This window comes from Drosophila santomea, chromosome 3R (assembly GCF_016746245.2).
Source record: "Drosophila santomea strain STO CAGO 1482 chromosome 3R, Prin_Dsan_1.1, whole genome shotgun sequence".
In the NCBI taxonomy this organism is placed as follows: domain Eukaryota; kingdom Metazoa; phylum Arthropoda; class Insecta; order Diptera; family Drosophilidae; genus Drosophila; species Drosophila santomea.
The window spans coordinates 12,060,329-12,077,774 of record NC_053019.2 but is presented as its reverse complement, the minus strand read 5'-3'; the positions used below and the strand labels follow the sequence as shown (position 1 = coordinate 12,077,774).

The 17,446-nt window shown below is 48.0% G+C and overlaps 6 protein-coding genes across 10 annotated transcripts; 4 read left to right on the top strand and 2 right to left on the bottom strand.

The window, feature by feature from the left end:
- Positions 1-193: 193 nt before the first annotated feature.
- Positions 194-2,955, top strand: LOC120454352. 3 transcript variants are annotated; one of them, XM_039639574.2, is made up of 5 exons: positions 195-459; positions 522-850; positions 908-1,159; positions 1,379-2,120; positions 2,178-2,955. In XM_039639574.2, exons 1-5 carry the CDS (start codon positions 300-302, stop codon positions 2,234-2,236), a joined length of 1,542 nt encoding a protein of 513 aa, XP_039495508.1. In that variant the 5' UTR covers positions 195-299; the 3' UTR covers positions 2,237-2,955. The 3 variants fall into 3 exon arrangements, with proteins under 3 accessions (XP_039495506.1, XP_039495508.1, XP_039495507.1); XM_039639573.2 differs by having other exon boundaries at positions 908-1,192; XM_039639572.2 differs by having other exon boundaries at positions 194-459; positions 908-2,120.
- Positions 2,892-4,607, bottom strand: LOC120454354 (aurora kinase C). The gene is made up of 3 exons (XM_039639576.1): positions 4,343-4,607; positions 3,953-4,283; positions 2,892-3,889 (listed from the first exon to the last, which is right to left on the bottom strand). Exons 1-3 carry the CDS (start codon positions 4,454-4,456, stop codon positions 3,069-3,071), a joined length of 1,266 nt encoding a protein of 421 aa, XP_039495510.1. The 5' UTR covers positions 4,457-4,607; the 3' UTR covers positions 2,892-3,068.
- A 316-nt stretch (positions 4,608-4,923) lies between these two features.
- LOC120454353 (zinc finger protein 420) lies at positions 4,924-6,802 on the top strand. Its single transcript, XM_039639575.2, has 2 exons — positions 4,924-5,173; positions 5,237-6,802. The coding sequence occupies exons 1-2, from the start codon at positions 5,018-5,020 to the stop codon at positions 6,701-6,703; spliced, it is 1,623 nt and encodes a 540-aa protein (XP_039495509.1). The 5' UTR covers positions 4,924-5,017; the 3' UTR covers positions 6,704-6,802.
- An 83-nt stretch (positions 6,803-6,885) lies between these two features.
- On the bottom strand, positions 6,886-9,254 carry LOC120454351 (major heat shock 70 kDa protein Ab). Its single transcript, XM_039639571.1, has one exon. The coding sequence runs from the start codon at positions 9,005-9,007 to the stop codon at positions 7,079-7,081; it is 1,929 nt and encodes a 642-aa protein (XP_039495505.1). The 5' UTR covers positions 9,008-9,254; the 3' UTR covers positions 6,886-7,078.
- Positions 9,255-10,490: 1,236 nt separating this feature from the next.
- Positions 10,491-12,862, top strand: LOC120451683 (major heat shock 70 kDa protein Ab). The gene has a single exon (XM_039635566.2). It carries the CDS (start codon positions 10,741-10,743, stop codon positions 12,667-12,669), a length of 1,929 nt encoding a protein of 642 aa, XP_039491500.1. The 5' UTR covers positions 10,491-10,740; the 3' UTR covers positions 12,670-12,862.
- A 448-nt stretch (positions 12,863-13,310) lies between these two features.
- Positions 13,311-16,921, top strand: LOC120452673. Of its 3 annotated transcripts, none has more exons than XM_039637017.2 (6): positions 13,311-13,514; positions 13,624-13,770; positions 13,858-15,310; positions 15,375-16,144; positions 16,211-16,407; positions 16,463-16,921. In XM_039637017.2, the coding sequence occupies exons 2-6, from the start codon at positions 13,628-13,630 to the stop codon at positions 16,612-16,614; spliced, it is 2,715 nt and encodes a 904-aa protein (XP_039492951.1). In that variant the 5' UTR covers positions 13,311-13,514; positions 13,624-13,627; the 3' UTR covers positions 16,615-16,921. The 3 variants fall into 3 exon arrangements, with proteins under 3 accessions (XP_039492951.1, XP_039492950.1, XP_039492949.1); XM_039637016.2 differs by having other exon boundaries at positions 13,606-13,770; XM_039637015.1 differs by having other exon boundaries at positions 13,589-13,770.
- Positions 16,922-17,446: the final 525 nt, after the last annotated feature.

The window sequence follows — 17,446 nt, the reverse complement described above, 5'->3', positions numbered from 1 at the left end:
ATAAAATTAAATCAAAAAAGTTTTTCAAGATTTTTTGTTAGCAAATAAAGTACATACTTTTAGGAATCTTGACATAATATAAGCTCGCTTTATATGAAAAGAACATTTAAAACCTTAAAAAATAAAATAGAATGAAAAGAACATCGTTAACTATCGAAACTAAATTCATCGATTGGTTTTCGGACTATCTGGCATACCATAGTACCAGCTCTAAAGCAAAACAAGAAGAAAAAACCATTCTTTTACTGCAAAGGAAATAGGTGCAATTTGGTCGTTTACTAGCTTAAATCTAGTGTAAAATGAGTTCGGCCCGCTTTGCGCGCTCCGGGCGCGTCCGCATCTGCATCCTGATGAGCATGTTCATCGTGCTCATCATGATGATAGTGATCTACCAAATGTCCCAACACCAATTGGACGAGAGCCGCGCCTTCCAAGAGGGCCTCAGTGTCCAGATGCAATGTGGGTCTATTGTTATTTTCTTGTTTTACCCTTAAACTCACTGTTAATGACTATATTGACAGCTCTAAATGCCGAGAAACTGACCGCCGAGAAGAGGATGAGTGCGCTGCGCTCGGAAAAGATGAGCCTGCAGGAGCAGTACGAGGGCCAGTTGGCGGAGGCAGTGCAGAAGCAGCAGGATACGGAGCACGCACTTCAGGAGAAGTTCGACGCCCAGGTAGAGAAGTACAAGCTGCTGGAGGTGAAGTACTCGGATCTGGAGGCCGAGTGCCTTAAGAGCAAGAAGAAACACATCGAGGACACAAATGCGTTCGACCAAAAGCTGCAAAAGGTCCTCGCTGACCTCCATAAGGACAAGGCCAGCAAGGAGCGCGAAGTGTCTGCCTGGAAGGTAAACGTTTCTATTGCGTCCTATTGAATTTCTCAACCATACGCACTTATCCTCCAGGAAAAGCTGGTCAAGCTGCAGCGTGATGGGGAGCACAAGATTCACGCCCTGGAGGCCACAATTGCGGAATTCAAGACAAACTGCAACTATGTACCTAAAGTTCAGCCTGCCGAGGCCCCGGCCCACGGCCACCAGCAGCAACTAAATAAGCCCGCCGAGCAGATGCCCACAACGCACCACTCCAATCCCGCCCAGCTGGCGCACAGCATTGAAAAGCCACGCAACGAGAAGTCCTTCGATGCCCAAGTGCAAGTGAGTGACGGCCTCTACAGGATTGGCGGCGGGGTAAATCTGCTAGCAACTAACCCAAAGCAAAACCTAACCAAACTAAACTTAACAACCGCGCCTACTAATTCCACAATTAAGAGTAATGGTGACGGAACCCAGGAGCAGCCGCAGCACCTGCCTCTGCTGCCCTATGCCGTGCGCAACAACGACAGCCTCATACTAACCTCTGTTGAAAACTTTCAGATTGTTCCCAAATCGGTCAGTGAGAAGCAGCAGCAGGAGGAGCCGCAACTGTCCGGCGGTCCAGTTTCCCCGCTGAGTGCTCCCCGCAAGAGCAGCACCCAAGCCTCAGTGGGCAGTGCGTCCGACAAGAAAGCCGGCGACGCCCCAAACGCATCTGTAGCCCCAAAGGTCAGTAGCAGCGGTCTTCCCCCGCTTGCAGTGCCACCAGCCAAGCCAGAGCGCAAACTACCCGAAAACGTGGCTCCCATTCCCGAGAACTTTGAAGACAAAACGGATACTAAGGGCGACGCTGTTGATGTAGACACCGCCGCCGAGGAGCTGCCGAAGAACGAAAACAACAATCGTTACGCCAATGCCGTAAATGATATGGAGGGCAACAAAAATGTTGGTGTGGCACCCAAACCCATTGAGGATTCGGGTGCCCACGAAGTTAAGGACGCGTTGAACGAGCCCAGCTTTAATTTGCCTGCCGCTGATGGCGGCCAGAATTTCTTCGACGGCGAATTGCCGGCTCCTGGTCCCGGTCCCGTTCCCGATGAAACGGCCAAACAGATGGCCGAGGCAGCCGGGGTCGGCGGAGGAGGCGATGGAGATGACGACGACGATGTAGGTGATGTGGCCGTGAAACAGCCACAACATCTGCTCGATACAGACAATCTAAACAACGAAATCGTGGCCGACCAGGGCAAGGAGTTCGCCGAAGGCATCCACCTGGAAGACGGCATGGATGAAGATCAAGATGGTATGTAGTAATACTTAAAAAACGGAATAAATGCCCAACACTTAACTCAAATTGTAGAAGACGACTACTCCCACGGTGCAGCACGCAAGAAGGGAGGCGAGGTTATTAGAGATTAAGTAAGATAATTTTCTTATAATATTGAGCGGCATGTGTGCAAAGGCTTAGAAAACCCTTTATATTAAAGCCGTGCTCGGTAAGCCATAGATTTGTGGGTTAATCATAACGAAATTCCACAAACCGATCATTGAATTTGTACGTTAATTGGCGATTATAAATCGACATCTATTCTGGCTTGAGCACGCCCTAAGCTACTTAGTTTGTAAGTTAAGTTCGACGTCATTTCGTTATTAGCAAATGAAAAACAAGAAATTAAAACTCGCAGGAAATACAATACTCTGAGATGGAGCTACGAGCAAAGGCAGACAGGTTACTGTCCGAGCTAAGGCCGATTTAAAATGAAGTCTGTTTCGAATCAGCCTTACAAATTATGTGCCGCAAACTAACAACAATCGATGTTGTTGCTAACTCCTCAATCATTTCATTAACGAAGGAGACCATCTTAAAAATATAATGTAGCTACATATTTGCATCTGCGTACAATATGTCTTTGTACTTGGTTTTCTGTGATAAAAATAACTCGCTGCACTGCATTTGGGCAATGTTGCCTGTTTTTTTGTCGCCGCCTCCACGTTTCACTTCTGCATTTGCAACTTCGTCAACTCATTTCGCTAGAGATTAGGTAGCCACATAAGATAGGAATGTACACTAGCATTCGAAAACACACACACAAACTTTATTGGTAATGATAATAATAAACTTAATTGCTAAATGTTAATTTCTCGAATCTCTATAAAAGAAAATTTATGATGCCATAATTAAATTACGCGGCGCGCCCTAACTAAAAATGTAATTAAAAGGAATTAACTCAAAATGAAACAAGCATGGGGTTCACTGCGTGTGCGCCAGGATCCATGGGTGCACCATCACCTGATCCAGCGGTAGGCGGTGCTGCGGATTAAGGACCAGCAGCTTGGAAATGAGATGTGAAGCTGCCTTGGAAATGTGCTCTGGCAGTTTGTAGTCCACCTTGAGAATCTTCTTGTAGGTCTCGTCGTAGTTCTTCGAGTAGAAGGGAGCATGGCCCACCAACAACTCAAAGCAGAGCACACCGAGGCTCCACAGATCTACGTTTTTCGTGTGCGGCTTGCCCTGAACCATTTCGGGTGGCAAATAGTCGACGGTGCCGCACAGTGTCATGCGCATGGAGTTCGGCTCGTGCACGGACCAGCCAAAGTCTGCAATCTTCAGGACGCCCTTGTGTCCGAGCAGCAAGTTCTCCGGCTTGATATCCCTGTGGATGATGTCCCGCTCATGCAGATAGAGCAGCGCCGAGCACAACGCCTGAATATAGGTGGCCGATTGACGCTCATCGAAACGCTTCATGGGCTGTGCCTGCAAGGCATTGAACAGCGTTCCTTGTGGGGCATACTCCAAGATCAGATATATGCGCACGTCGTCGTGAAAGTAGGCGTACAAGCGCAGGATGTGCGGATGACGCAGGTGCGATTGTATCTCGATCTCCCGGCGCACCTGGTGCTCCACATTTGACTCGCCAATCTGACGCTTGAACAGCACTTTTAGGGCCACCACGAACTGGGATTCCTTTTCGCGCGCCAAATAAACGTTGCCAAACTTGCCGCGCCCCAGCAGGCGACCAATATCGAAGTTGTTAAGCTCCCAGGTCTTCTTGGGCTTCTGTGGCTGGGTTTCTGCAGAAAATTGCAACTTAGTTACTATTTGCGAAAGTTACTATTTCAGAATCAGTTACCCACCAGTCTTGGGTTTCTCTTTGTCTGTGGTGCTGCTGGCCGCACCAGATCCCTTTGCGGATTCTGAGCTCTCGGCAGCGGTCTTCTGCTTGGAAATGGATTCGGGCTTCTTGATCGGTGCTACTGGAGCTGGAGCAACGAACTCTGATGTGGCTTTTTTCACAGACGGCACCATGGGTTTCTGGAAGTTGGTTCCTTCGGATGGAGCTATGGAATTGGACCCACCTAGGCCTGGCTTTGTCGCCGGACGCACGTTGTGCGCCACACTCCTGATGACAGAGCCAGTAGATCCTGGCAGGGGTTTACTGGCTGGCGCCACGTTCTCGCTGTTGGGCTGCATCATAATGGAACCATTTCAGTAATTCAGCTTCACTCCAGAGATTTCGCCCTTACCTTCTTTCCCAATAGCAAGTTCTTCTGCGTATTGAGCACGGCAGCTGATTTTTCCGGCATCCTGACTGGAGCATTTTCCTTGGGGCGCAGCACATGGTCGGACGGATGGGACATGGCGACACAGGCACTCGACAACTAACAGAACAGATTGAAATTTTGGTCAGATAGCACTAAACGTTGATATTGGGTAAAACATTCACGACTCCCGGGATCCTGAGAAAATAAAATGCCGTTCGTTTGAATTGTGAAGCGGGCGTGTGCGTGATGTGGAGAATGGCAAGAGTGCGATAGTATCGGGTGGCGGCAAAACTATCGTGCGTTTTCAATGCTGCAAGACAGTTACACAGTTTAATATTTGCTAGCAATTTATGTTCAAATCAAGAGGATTATTTAATTAGCCCTAAAAATTTGGTCATTTAACCTTAAAGTCTATCCATTTCCAAATGCGTCTATTGAAGCGGCCAAATTTTAAAAACTAATTAATCCGTCACTCTTTTTTTTCGATTAATCGAAAGAGTGACTATCGGAAAAGTTTTACAAACTTCGTTCAATTTTAAACATAAGTGTGACTGTGACCCGAAACAGCTGTGATTTAGCGGGCATCTCTGAAAGTCAGCTGTTGTCAACAAACAAAGTTTCTTTTGCAATTCCGCGTTTATGATATGATGCCATATCATGGACACCGCGGAGATTCACGTAAATATAAACAGCCAGACTTGCCGCGTCTGCCTGGAGACCCACGAGACCAATCTGTACCTCCACGATAAGATCGAATACAATGACCTTAAGTTGGAGCTCTGGCAGTTGTTGGAAGCCGTTTGCAAATTGAAGGTAAATACCCACAATAATCAACAATAGCAAGAATCTTCGATAAATCAGCTTAACGCTTTTCAGTGGACGTGGGCAGACCCAAATCTACCGATGCATTTGTGCCAGAATTGCGCCCGCCGGATGATCAGCGCCTACGAGTTTATGGTCGAAGTGGAGAACGCCCATGAAACTTTACAGAATCTCTTCGAGCAACAGGAAGTTGCTGTCAAGCCCGATGAAGTTCATGTGGATGTAGTGGAGCTTCTAGACCAGGAGGATGTGGTTAATATGGAACAATACCTGCCAACATCTTTCGCGGAGCAGCCCGTGGATATGGAGGAGAAGTATGGAGACCAAGACTGTCCTGCATTTAATTCTGATGTGGGAGAAGAGCCACTATATGCGAACGAGGATAATGATGATGAGCCTGAAGACCCTACTCAGTTGAACCCTCTGCTAGATGAACCAGAAAACAGAGAATTGACGCGACCTTCCCAACTGGGTAGTCGTTTGAACCATTCGGCAAACTTCATCTACAAATGCGCCGTCTGTCCGCGTGTCTTTGCCAAAAGTGAATCCCTGACCCGGCATTTTGCCCATGCCCACAGACTGACGGCGGACGTGGCCGCTATGAAGCTGGCCAACGAGAGCTGCGGCACCGGTCTGCTGACCTGTGAGCACTGTCCGCGGACATTCAAGCGTCAGGACACCCTCCGGCGACACATGCAGGCATTCCATCCCGACGCAGTCCACTTAGAGACCGAAGTAACGACGGAAAACACCGCCCGGAAACGCATAACTAAGCGGCGAGACTGTCCGCACTGTGGCCTGAGCTTTCCCGTATCTAGCCTCACCATCCACATTCGGCGACATACGGGCGACAACCCGTATAAGTGCGATCAGTGCGAGAAGGCCTTTCCGCGCAGCCAAGATCTCAGCCTTCACATGCGTCACCACACCGGGGAACGTCCCAGTGAGTGCAAGATCTGCTCCAAGAAGTTTATTTCGCAAAACAAGCTGGCCCGGCACATGCGGTTGCACACGGGTCAAAGGCCGTACTCCTGCGACCTGTGCAGCAAGAGCTTTGTGCAATCCAACGACCTAAAGATCCACATGCGGCGACACACGGGCGAGCGGCCGTATCAGTGTGGAGTGTGCGGAGAGAGCTTCGTCTGCGGGTCGCACCTGAATATCCACCGTAACCGAAAGGGACATCTGGATGCAGTGATTCCGGGCAATGAAGTCGAGGCAACCATTGCTGCTGATCCTTATGTAAATGCTAGGGTCAACAAGCGTCGTTCGGAGGATATTGAGCGTATGCGCCTAAAACGCATTCCCGAGGACCAACTGCAGCAGCAGCAGCCGCTGGAAATGCTCCCCAACCCAGATGTCTCTGCTATGGCCTACAAATGCGGTGTCTGCGAACAGAAATTCAAGAGCGGAGCTCTCCTGACCGTCCATCGCAATAAAATGAGCCATTATGAGATCGAAAGGGTATACGAAGATCCCTTCGGAAAAAATCAGAAAATGCTCAAAGCTGAATATAATTAAATCAAGTATCATTATCCAATACATTATTTGTATTTGTATTTAAAGAATGTTTCAAGTGCATCCACAAATTATTAAACATGCTTCAAACAGCGAGCAATTTGTGCACTAATATAACATAAGATACTTTTTGTATCTTTGGCTTTAAATAGTCTGCAATACATTAAATGAAATACAAGTTTGACTTTTTTAAATTTCAAATAAATAATTTATTTTTTCTATATATATAATAACATTTTTGCTACTTAAGAATGGGGTATTTACGTAATACTATTCTTTTCCTATGGAATATTCGATCCAAATATTCTGATCAGTCTCAAAAACTTAAAACCAACTTAGAATTAACCCATTGATGAACAAAAACAAGTCTCTTTGGCCTTAGTCGACCTCCTCGACCGTGGGTCCAGAGTAGCCTCCAAATCCTCCTGACTGCTGGCCGCAGTTTGCTCCCGGACCACCAGCTCCCACGCCCGCTCCCTGCTGATGCATCTTGGTCATGAGGGGGGAGCAGTGGCGGGTGAGCTCCTGCAGCTTGTGGTCGAACTCCTCCTTCTCGGCCGTGGTGTTGCTGTCCAGCCACCGGATAGTGTCGTTGCACTTGTCCAGCACAGAGTTCTTGTCGGCCTCGTCCAGTTTGCCAGCGGGTGCCTGCTCCACGGCCTGCTTCACATTGAAGACGTAGCTCTCCAGGGCATTTCGAGAGGTTATGCACTGGCGCTGCTTCTCGTCCTCGTCGGCGTACTTCTCTGCCTCGTTCACCATGCGGTCAATCTCGGCCTGCGAGAGGCGTCCCTTGTCGTTCTTAATCGTGATGTTCTTGGCCTTGCCCGTGCTCATCTCCTTCGCACTGACGTTCAGGATTCCATTCGCGTCCATGTCGAAGGTGACTTCTATCTGGGGCACACCCCTTGGTGCGGGTGGAATGCCGGACAAATCGAAGGTTCCCAATGCATTGTTGTCCTTCGTCATCGCACGTTCGCCCTCATACACCTGGATGGAGACTCCGGGCTGATTGTCCGAGTACGTGGAGAACGTTTTGGTCTGCTTGCACGGAATGCGGCAGTTGCGCTCGATCAGTTTGGTCATAACACCTCCAGCGGTCTCTATTCCCAATGAGAGTGGGGCCACGTCCACCAGCAGCACGTCCTGGATCTTGCCGCTCTGGTCTCCGCTGAGGATAGCGGCCTGCACAGCGGCTCCATATGCCACTGCCTCGTCTGGGTTGATGGATAGGTTGAGGTTCTTGCCGTGGAAGAACTGCTGCAGCAGACTCTGCACCTTGGGAATACGCGTTGATCCACCGACCAGCACGATGTCATGAATCTGACCCTTATCCATCTTGGCATCGGTAAGGGCCTTCTCTACAGGCTGCAGGGTGTTGCGGAAGAGATCCGCGCACAGCTCCTCGAACCTGGCGCGGCTCACTTTAGTATAGAAGTCCTGTCCCTCAAACAATGCGTCGATCTCGATGGTGGCCTCCGTGCTGGAGGAGAGCGTGCGCTTTGCCCGTTCAGCTGCTGTTCTGAGGCGTCGTAGGGCGCGAGGGTTGGAGCGCAGATCTTTCTTGTACTTGCGCTTGAACTCCTCCGCCAGGAGGGTGACTAGCCGGTTGTCAAAGTCCTCGCCGCCCAAGTGGGTGTCTCCGGCGGTAGAGCGCACTTCGAACAGTGATCCTTCGTCGATGGTCAGGATGGACACATCGAAGGTGCCGCCGCCCAAGTCGAAGATAAGCACATTGCGCTCACCCTTAAGGTTCTTGTCCAGTCCGTAGGCCAGTGCCGCTGCCGTGGGCTCGTTGATGATGCGGAGCACATTCAGGCCGGCAATGTGACCGGCGTCCTTGGTAGCCTGGCGCTGGGAGTCGTTAAAGTAGGCTGGAACTGTGATGACTGCATCTGTAATGCTCTCGCCTAGATACGCCTCCGCCGTCTCTTTCATCTTGGCCAGCACCATTGAGCTGATCTCCTCGGGGGCAAATCTCTTCGACTCGCCCTTATACTCAACCCCGATCTTGGGCTTTCCGCCATCGCTTACCACCTTGAAAGGCCAGTGCTTCATGTCCTCTGCGATCTTGGGGTCGTCGTATTTACGGCCGATGAGTCGCTTGGCGTCGAACACCGTGTTCCTGGGATTCATGGCCACCTGGTTCTTGGCCGGATCGCCGATGAGGCGTTCCGAATCTGTGAAAGCCACGTAGGACGGCGTTGTGCGGTTGCCCTGGTCGTTGGCGATGATCTCCACCTTGCCATGTTGGTAGACACCCACGCAGGAGTAGGTGGTGCCCAGATCGATTCCAATAGCAGGCATTGTGTGTGAGTTCTTCTTTTTCGGTAACGAACTTTTTAAAGTATTCTGCGTTCTTTTCTTGATTTCAATTATAACTTCTTGGTTGAGTTCAGTAGTTACTTGTTTGCTTATTACTGTTACTAGATTCACTTTAACTTGCACTTTACTGCAGATTGTTTAGCTTGTTCAGCTGCGCTTGTTTGTTTGCTTAGCTTTCGCTTAGCGATGTTTTCAGTTTGCTTGTTTGAATTGAATTGACGCTAAGAGAACCAAGCGGCCCTATTTATACTCCGGAGCTCTTTTCGCGAACATTCGAGGCGTGCTCTCTCGAAGCAACGAGAATAGTACGCTGTTTAGTATGTGCCAGAATGAGATGGCATTGGTTTCAGGGAGTGAGAGCCGCACAATTAAGAGAGAAATAACGGAAAAGAAATTTCTCGAGTTTTCTTTCTGCCAAACAAAAGACCTACCACAATAACTAGATTGTTTTTCAGATTCTGGAAAGTTCGCGGTATTTTGAAAAAGCTTTATATAAACGGCAGCGTAACTAACTATTTTTGAAAGATAATCGCAGCGCTTTGATATGCGGATTTTCGGAAGTAGCTTTATACATCAAAACCAAAGATATTCCAATGTATTTCCTTTAACTCTATGAATATAGCCTCGTCCTGCTAGACGTCCCGCAATGTTGATATAAGATGTTCAAAAAGTTAAATATGTATATTTAACTGGAGTGTGGGGTCATGCGTGCGGGGTGCCACCATATAAGGAATATATTCTTGATCAGGATCAATAGCGGAGTCGATATGGCCATGTCCGTCTGTCCGTCCGTATGAACGTCGAGAACTACATAATCTAGAAAGTTGATATTAAGCATACAGACTCCAGAGACATAGACGCAGCGGAAGTTGGTTGATTCATGTTGCCACGCCCACTCTTACGCCCACAAACCGCACAAAACTGCCACGCCCACACTTTTGAAAAATGTTTGTATATTTTTTCATTTTTATATTAGTTTTGTAAATTTCTTTAGATTGGCAAAAAAAAACTTTTTGCCACGCACCCCACCCGCATCCCAAAAGCTTATGGAATTATATAATGTTAAAATGATTTTATTTTTATTATTTTTAACTCCTTTATTAATAATATATTTATAATATGAATGGCACATATTATACCCGCACCCATAAGCCCATAGCTCCGATTATCTTTAAACAAATTTTTTTACGCTGCCTTTTATATAAAGCTTTTTTAAAGTACCGCGAACTTTCCAGAATCTGAAAAACAATCTAGTTATTGTGGTAGGTCTTTTGTTTGGCAGAAAGAAAACTCGAGAAATTTCTTTTCCGTTATTTCTCTCTTAATTGTGCGGCTCTCACTCCCTGAAACCAATGCCATCTCATTCTGGCACATACTAAACAGCGTACTATTCTCGTTGCTTCGAGAGAGCACGCCTCGAATGTTCGCGAAAAGAGCTCCGGAGTATAAATAGGGCCGCTTGGTTCTCTTAGCGTCAATTCAATTCAAACAAGCAAACTGAAAACATCGCTAAGCGAAAGCTAAGCAAACAAACAAGCGCAGCTGAACAAGCAAAACAATCTGCAGTAAAGTGCAAGTTAAAGTGAATCTAGTAACAGTAATAAGCAAACAAGTTAACAACTACTGAACTCAGCCAAGAAGTTATTATTGAAGACAAGAAGAGCACGCAGAATACCTTAAAAAATTCGTTACCGAGAAAGAAGAACTCACACACAATGCCTGCTATTGGAATCGATCTGGGCACCACCTACTCCTGCGTGGGTGTATACCAACATGGCAAGGTGGAGATCATCGCCAACGACCAGGGCAACCGCACAACGCCGTCCTACGTGGCTTTCACAGATTCGGAACGCCTCATCGGCGATCCGGCCAAGAACCAGGTGGCCATGAATCCCAGGAACACGGTGTTCGACGCCAAGCGACTCATCGGCCGTAAATACGACGACCCCAAGATCGCAGAGGACATGAAGCACTGGCCTTTCAAGGTGGTAAGCGATGGCGGAAAGCCCAAGATCGGGGTTGAGTATAAGGGCGAGTCGAAGAGATTTGCCCCCGAGGAGATCAGCTCAATGGTGCTGGCCAAGATGAAAGAGACGGCGGAGGCGTATCTAGGCGAGAGCATTACAGATGCAGTCATCACAGTTCCAGCCTACTTTAACGACTCCCAGCGCCAGGCTACCAAGGACGCCGGTCACATTGCCGGCCTGAATGTGCTCCGCATCATCAACGAGCCCACGGCAGCGGCACTGGCCTACGGACTGGACAAGAACCTTAAGGGTGAGCGCAATGTGCTTATCTTCGACTTGGGCGGCGGCACCTTCGATGTGTCCATCCTGACCATCGACGAAGGATCACTGTTCGAAGTGCGCTCTACCGCCGGAGACACCCACTTGGGCGGCGAGGACTTTGACAACCGGCTAGTCACCCTCCTGGCGGAGGAGTTCAAGCGCAAGTACAAGAAGGATCTGCGCTCCAACCCTCGCGCCCTACGACGCCTCAGAACAGCAGCTGAACGGGCAAAGCGCACGCTCTCCTCCAGCACGGAGGCCACCATCGAGATCGACGCATTGTTTGAGGGACAGGACTTCTATACTAAAGTGAGTCGCGCCAGGTTCGAGGAGCTGTGCGCGGATCTCTTCCGCAACACCCTGCAGCCTGTAGAGAAGGCCCTTACCGATGCCAAGATGGATAAGGGTCAGATTCATGACATCGTGCTGGTCGGTGGATCAACGCGTATTCCCAAGGTGCAGAGTCTGCTGCAGCAGTTCTTCCACGGCAAGAACCTCAACCTATCCATCAACCCAGACGAGGCTGTGGCATATGGAGCCGCTGTGCAGGCCGCTATCCTCAGCGGAGACCAGAGCGGCAAGATCCAGGACGTGCTGCTGGTGGACGTGGCCCCACTCTCATTGGGAATAGAGACCGCTGGAGGTGTTATGACCAAACTGATCGAGCGCAACTGCCGCATTCCGTGCAAGCAGACCAAAACGTTCTCCACGTACTCGGACAATCAGCCCGGAGTCTCCATCCAGGTGTATGAGGGCGAACGTGCGATGACGAAGGACAACAATGCATTGGGAACCTTCGATTTGTCCGGCATTCCACCCGCACCAAGGGGTGTGCCCCAGATAGAAGTCACCTTCGACATGGACGCGAATGGAATCCTGAACGTCAGTGCGAAGGAGATGAGCACGGGCAAGGCCAAGAACATCACGATTAAGAACGACAAGGGACGCCTCTCGCAGGCCGAGATTGACCGCATGGTGAACGAGGCAGAGAAGTACGCCGACGAGGACGAGAAGCAGCGCCAGTGCATAACCTCTCGAAATGCCCTGGAGAGCTACGTCTTCAATGTGAAGCAGGCCGTGGAGCAGGCACCCGCTGGCAAACTGGACGAGGCCGACAAGAACTCTGTGCTGGACAAGTGCAACGACACTATCCGGTGGCTGGACAGCAACACCACGGCCGAGAAGGAGGAGTTCGACCACAAGCTGCAGGAGCTCACCCGCCACTGCTCCCCCCTCATGACCAAGATGCATCAGCAGGGAGCGGGCGTGGGAGCTGGTGGTCCGGGAGCAAACTGCGGCCAGCAGTCAGGAGGATTTGGAGGCTACTCTGGACCCACGGTCGAGGAGGTCGACTAAGGCCAAAGAGACTTGTTTTTGTTCATCAATGGGTTAATTCTAAGTTGGTTTTAAGTTTTTGAGACTGATCAGAATATTTGGATCGAATATTCCATAGGAAAAGAATAGTATTACGTAAATACCCCATTCTTAAGTAGCAAAAATGTTATTATATATATAGAAAAAATAAATTATTTATTTGAAATTTAAAAAAGTCAAACTTGTTTTTCATTTGATGTATTGCAGTCTTTAAAAGCACAAATTGGTGCACAAATGGCTGTTGTTATTTGTCTTTGGTAGAACTTATATGAAGGCCATATATCTACATAAATATACAATTATAATAAGCTGAACAAATTCAAAGTGAAGGCCGAACACGCCTATTTACACCGTCCGCATCAGGACGATGAAAGCATCTTATATTACCGAAGTAATAAATATGGAAGACGCGATTACTGGAGTTTTTGGATTCGTTGTATCTTGGCAAGAAACGTGGCATACGCAGTAAAATTCCTACTCCAAATAGAATTTGGGTTCATTTAAGGTTAATTTTTAAATGAATTCTTCTATTCCTAGAAAGCAAACTTTGAAATTGTTTAAAGTGCTGGAAATCTCGCTGAAACTTGACTTCCATCAGTGCTGTAAAACACAGGCAGCTATCGATATCAGTCTTCCCTCTCTTCACAATTTCGTTCGCTATGCTAAAGCGCGTGCCCAGCAGGCTTGGAATTTAGGCGCGTTAAGTTAATTTAACGTGGCTTTGTGAAGCACGCACTTGAAAACAAAAGGATTCCTTATTTTTCAAACCGAAAACATAGAAAGTGCTCGTATAGCCTACGTTTTCGCATTGTACTACATCTCTTGTTGTAAGTTCCGTTAGCCGCCATTTTGCCTCGTTTCCTTTTACGAGCCATTCTCCCATTCATACATTATTGCGTAGTGCGCTGTCTTTTCTGGACTTTTTCTGAAATTCAGGGAAATGGAAAAATCCGAGGAAACGGCATGCGTCGTCTGCGGTATTCCGGCCGGATTGATGTGCCAGCGGTGTGGAGAACCGTACTGCCAGGTTAAGTGCCAGAGTTTGGACTGGCAGAGGCACAAGCACGTCTGCATCATTATGCCGTAAGTTGGATCAGTAAATCATTGGAATAGAATTGCGAAAGGTTAGGATATTTACTTATTCAAATACTTATACAAATTCCCTTACAGACCCCTGGTGGCCTACAGGCCTCTTCAACAGTCGTTGCATCCAATCCAGAGCGTAAAGACGGCTGTCTCCCAAGAGACAGAGTCTCTACAGCTCGCTACAACTCGCATTGCCAATAAAGAGCCAGTTTCCTTTAAGGAGCCCACTGCTGCTGTGCCGAAGAATCTCTCCCAGAACTGGCGCGATCACTTGCTGCCGTCGGGCGAGGAGTTCTTCGAGTGCCGCGTGACCTTCATGGAGAACGACGGACCCATCTGGGTGGTGCACATGGCCAGTGTGGAGGGCATGGAGCGTTTGACGGACAACATGCAGCGCTGCATGCAGAGCCAGAAGCTGATTCGTATGCAGAACGTACAAGAGGACACCCTGGTGGCCATCAGTGTGGACAAGAAGATCCACCGCGGTCATGTCTTGACGGTCTGCCGTCAGAACCAAGAGGCTGATGTCCGGATGATTGACTACGGTCCGATAGTGGGTACACCGTTTCTGGATATTTACACTGTTGTGCCCAAGATGTCCGAATACAAGGCATTCGCATTCCGGGTCAAATTGCCCACAAACACTGGAGTTCAGGTCAATAAGAATTTGACACTCCGCCTGCTGGGAACCAAAACCCGCGACGGCGTTTATCACGCCCACCTAAAGCCCAAAATGACAATACCACTAAGTTTGCCCTTGGAGATGCTGCAGCTGAATCCCGAGGTGAAGGTGATCCGCGTGTTTAAGGCAAATCCAGCGCACAAGGAGCCGCAGGTGGCCCTCCTGCAGATTAAGGTGATGGACCATGTCAACACAGACTTGAACGACAGCCTAGCCGGCAAGCCAGGACAGCCGTTTACGGGGCCTTTCCCCGACGAGAAGTGCACCTTTTTTGTGACGGCCCGCACCAAAGATGGTTATCGGCGAGCCTTCCTATTGGATCATATAGTAAAGCCGACGCCTATGTTCTTGGTTTACGAAATGGACGAGGGTCGAGTGTCTATAACCACCGAGTTAAGTCGTATTCCCAGCGAACTGCTTGGTCTGCCCATTCGAGTGTTAGCCGTTCAGCTGAAAGACTCCGTGCCTGAGGAGCTTGAGACTCAAGGTTCAGATCTGACGGTCAAGTTTAAACTCGATAACCCGCCGCCCAAGGAAAAGTTACGCGCGGCAAATGCCGCCCTGAATTCAAAGGGCAAGCAGATTTGTGTGGCCCGACTAAGCTCCTTCTTGGGTCAGATTTCAGATTTAGGCCACAAATACTGGCGTGAACCCTTCGCGCAAGACTCCATTGTGTTCATTACCCACGTCGTCAGCTTTAAGGAGGTATACATAAGCTCCCCAAATGCCAAGCAGTATGCGGAAATTTTCAATCGTCTGGAGTACAAGTGCGCGCCAATCCACGATTCTAGTGACGTGTCTGTTGGGTGCATCGTGCTGGTTGTCTCCAAAAAGATGGGCCACTTCCGGGGCGAGGTTCGTGGATATATATGTTGAAGCTATTCTTGGAAATCTAAGAACTCCTTTTTTTTTTTTACAGATATTGAGTAGTGCAAACGGAATATTTGATGTGAAGAACGTTGATACTGGTGCCACCCAAAAGGTGGAGTTGGCGGCGATACGCAAGTCTTGTCGCTTTCTGGAGAATTTGCCAGTGTGTCTAATGTGTGTGCAGTTAAAGGATATCTGCAATATTCCGGATGCAGCAGTGCCAGTCAACAATGGGGCCATTCAACTGCTAAACAAAGTCTGCGCCCAAGGAGAAATGCTAAGCCTGGGAATGGTAGATGCTACTACATCGACCGTGGATCTTCTGTCCAGCTCCAGCTCCCCGTGCTCCTTGGTGCTCCGAATGTTGCCTCTTATGTTTACACCGGTACAAGATAAGCCGGAAGTTGTTCCACCAAAGGTTGCTCTTACTCCAAGTCCATCGCCAGTTGTCTCTCCGGAAAAACAGGAGGTGCCGTCCCCACTTGTGCTGGAGGCGGCCAAAGATCTACCTCCACTGCCGCCCTCTCCACCGCAGTCACCTGTTCCTGTCGAACCGACTGAAAAGTCTGCTTCCCAAATTGTGTCCTATCAAAAGCCCATTGAACGCTTCTTTTTCAACGCTTTGCCCAAGAATCTAGCTCCTTTGGGCGACAAGGTCAACCTAATCCTTCTGAACGCTGACGGAATGCCGCAGACTGGATACATTACCGCCGCCTACTTCAAGGATGGAAAGGTGGCCGATGAATTCAGGAACATGCTCAACTTGGTTGCTCAACAGGGAGCGTGTGATCACAATGCCGTTCCGGGTTACGTGCCAAGGTAAATTGGTTATTATATTTGTATTATGTATTTGTATTATTTTTATGCACTTTACGCCAATTGCAGCGTTGGTGAACTGTGCTTGGCGCTCTTCAGCGAGGACAAAAGCTGGTATCGCGGAGTCTGCCAGGAGGTCAATGACAATATGGCCAAAATTCTGTACTGTGATTTTGGAAACTCTGAACTTGTGCCCGTGGAACATCTGAAACCGATGGCCCAGGATTTGTTAGATGTCGCCTATGCCACGAAGTGCTATATAGATGGTACGTTATCCCGTTCAATTTCCACCCAGCCTTATTAATAATCACCTCATTGCAGGTTTCGACAAATCAAAGAATTTTGCAGCTCTGCAGCACTATCTCGTACATAAGACTCGATTCTTTTGTGGCGTTAAGGTTGGCCCTGAACCCGATACTCGTCTCATTACGATTCCAAACCTGCAGAATATTTTGGACGCACCAAGTGTATAATTTTACGTTGGTTTCGACTTCAACTTACCGACAACATGGATCGCATTCCTTCATATGGTTCTAGGATTAAGGTTTTGATAACATGATTTTGATAATCATTCACTTACATTTATTTAAGCACGTTCGAGTGAGTCGACTAAGAGACAGAACCTTAGTTATCGCATTTGGAAAGATGTTGATCATTCAAGCAGAATTTCTTTAATTTTTTCATTGTTCTTACCACATAGAAACTCCAATAAGTAGTCTACACTTAAATCCACACTTATGTCCATTAAAGAAAACGAACAATTCTAATTTTAATTACAAATCAAACGCGTAATTCGAGTGGCAATTTAATATTTTGTAATTGAACAGCCATGTATTTTGTTGCAAAAAAACGTGTTTTAATGGACGTTTTTACACGTTCGACTTACAAAATCCTTACAGATATAAGATCATAATTGCTCTTCCAGTTTGGTCAGCAGCTCCTCCACAACATCGACTTGGCGCAGACAATCCCAGGAGTTCCTGGTTGGAGCGGAATGTCCAGTACATGCTCGCTAGCCCCTCGCCGCTCATCCAATTCCAGATTCCACACTTGTATGAATTTTCCTCCTCCAGCTTTGAATTTGGCGGGCTTCTCTGCTGCAGTATGTTTTTCTCTTCGAATGCCAAAACTATAAAACCAAATACTAGAAAGCTCTCAGCTGGCCACACTTCTTCAAATACTAAATACTAAAAATGGAAATACTAAACTAAAGCGCGTAGTTCAAATAAATGAAGTTACATTTTCGATTTGATTTCCCTTTTTTAAAGTACAACATTTTAATTAGTCTCTCAAATTTATTGCACT

Coding starts and splice junctions, on each gene's coding strand:
- LOC120452673 (XM_039637017.2), top strand. CDS start 13,628: ATGGAAAAATCCGAGGAAACGGCATGCGTCGTCTGCGGTATTCCGGCC. Junction 13,771..13,857: donor CACGTCTGCATCATTATGCC/GTAAGTTGGATC, acceptor ATTCCCTTACAG/ACCCCTGGTGGCCTACAGGC. Junction 16,408..16,462: donor CACGAAGTGCTATATAGATG/GTACGTTATCCC, acceptor ACCTCATTGCAG/GTTTCGACAAATCAAAGAAT.
- LOC120454351 (XM_039639571.1), bottom strand. CDS start 9,007: ATGCCTGCTATTGGAATCGATCTGGGCACCACCTACTCCTGCGTGGGT.
- LOC120454353 (XM_039639575.2), top strand. CDS start 5,018: ATGGACACCGCGGAGATTCACGTAAATATAAACAGCCAGACTTGCCGC. Junction 5,174..5,236: donor AAGCCGTTTGCAAATTGAAG/GTAAATACCCAC, acceptor AACGCTTTTCAG/TGGACGTGGGCAGACCCAAA.
- LOC120451683 (XM_039635566.2), top strand. CDS start 10,741: ATGCCTGCTATTGGAATCGATCTGGGCACCACCTACTCCTGCGTGGGT.
- LOC120454354 (XM_039639576.1), bottom strand. CDS start 4,456: ATGTCCCATCCGTCCGACCATGTGCTGCGCCCCAAGGAAAATGCTCCA. Junction 4,284..4,342: donor ACTTGCTATTGGGAAAGAAG/GTAAGGGCGAAA, acceptor ATTATGATGCAG/CCCAACAGCGAGAACGTGGC. Junction 3,890..3,952: donor CAAAGAGAAACCCAAGACTG/GTGGGTAACTGA, acceptor AATTTTCTGCAG/AAACCCAGCCACAGAAGCCC.
- LOC120454352 (XM_039639572.2), top strand. CDS start 300: ATGAGTTCGGCCCGCTTTGCGCGCTCCGGGCGCGTCCGCATCTGCATC. Junction 851..907: donor GCGAAGTGTCTGCCTGGAAG/GTAAACGTTTCT, acceptor CTTATCCTCCAG/GAAAAGCTGGTCAAGCTGCA. Junction 2,121..2,177: donor CATGGATGAAGATCAAGATG/GTATGTAGTAAT, acceptor CTCAAATTGTAG/AAGACGACTACTCCCACGGT.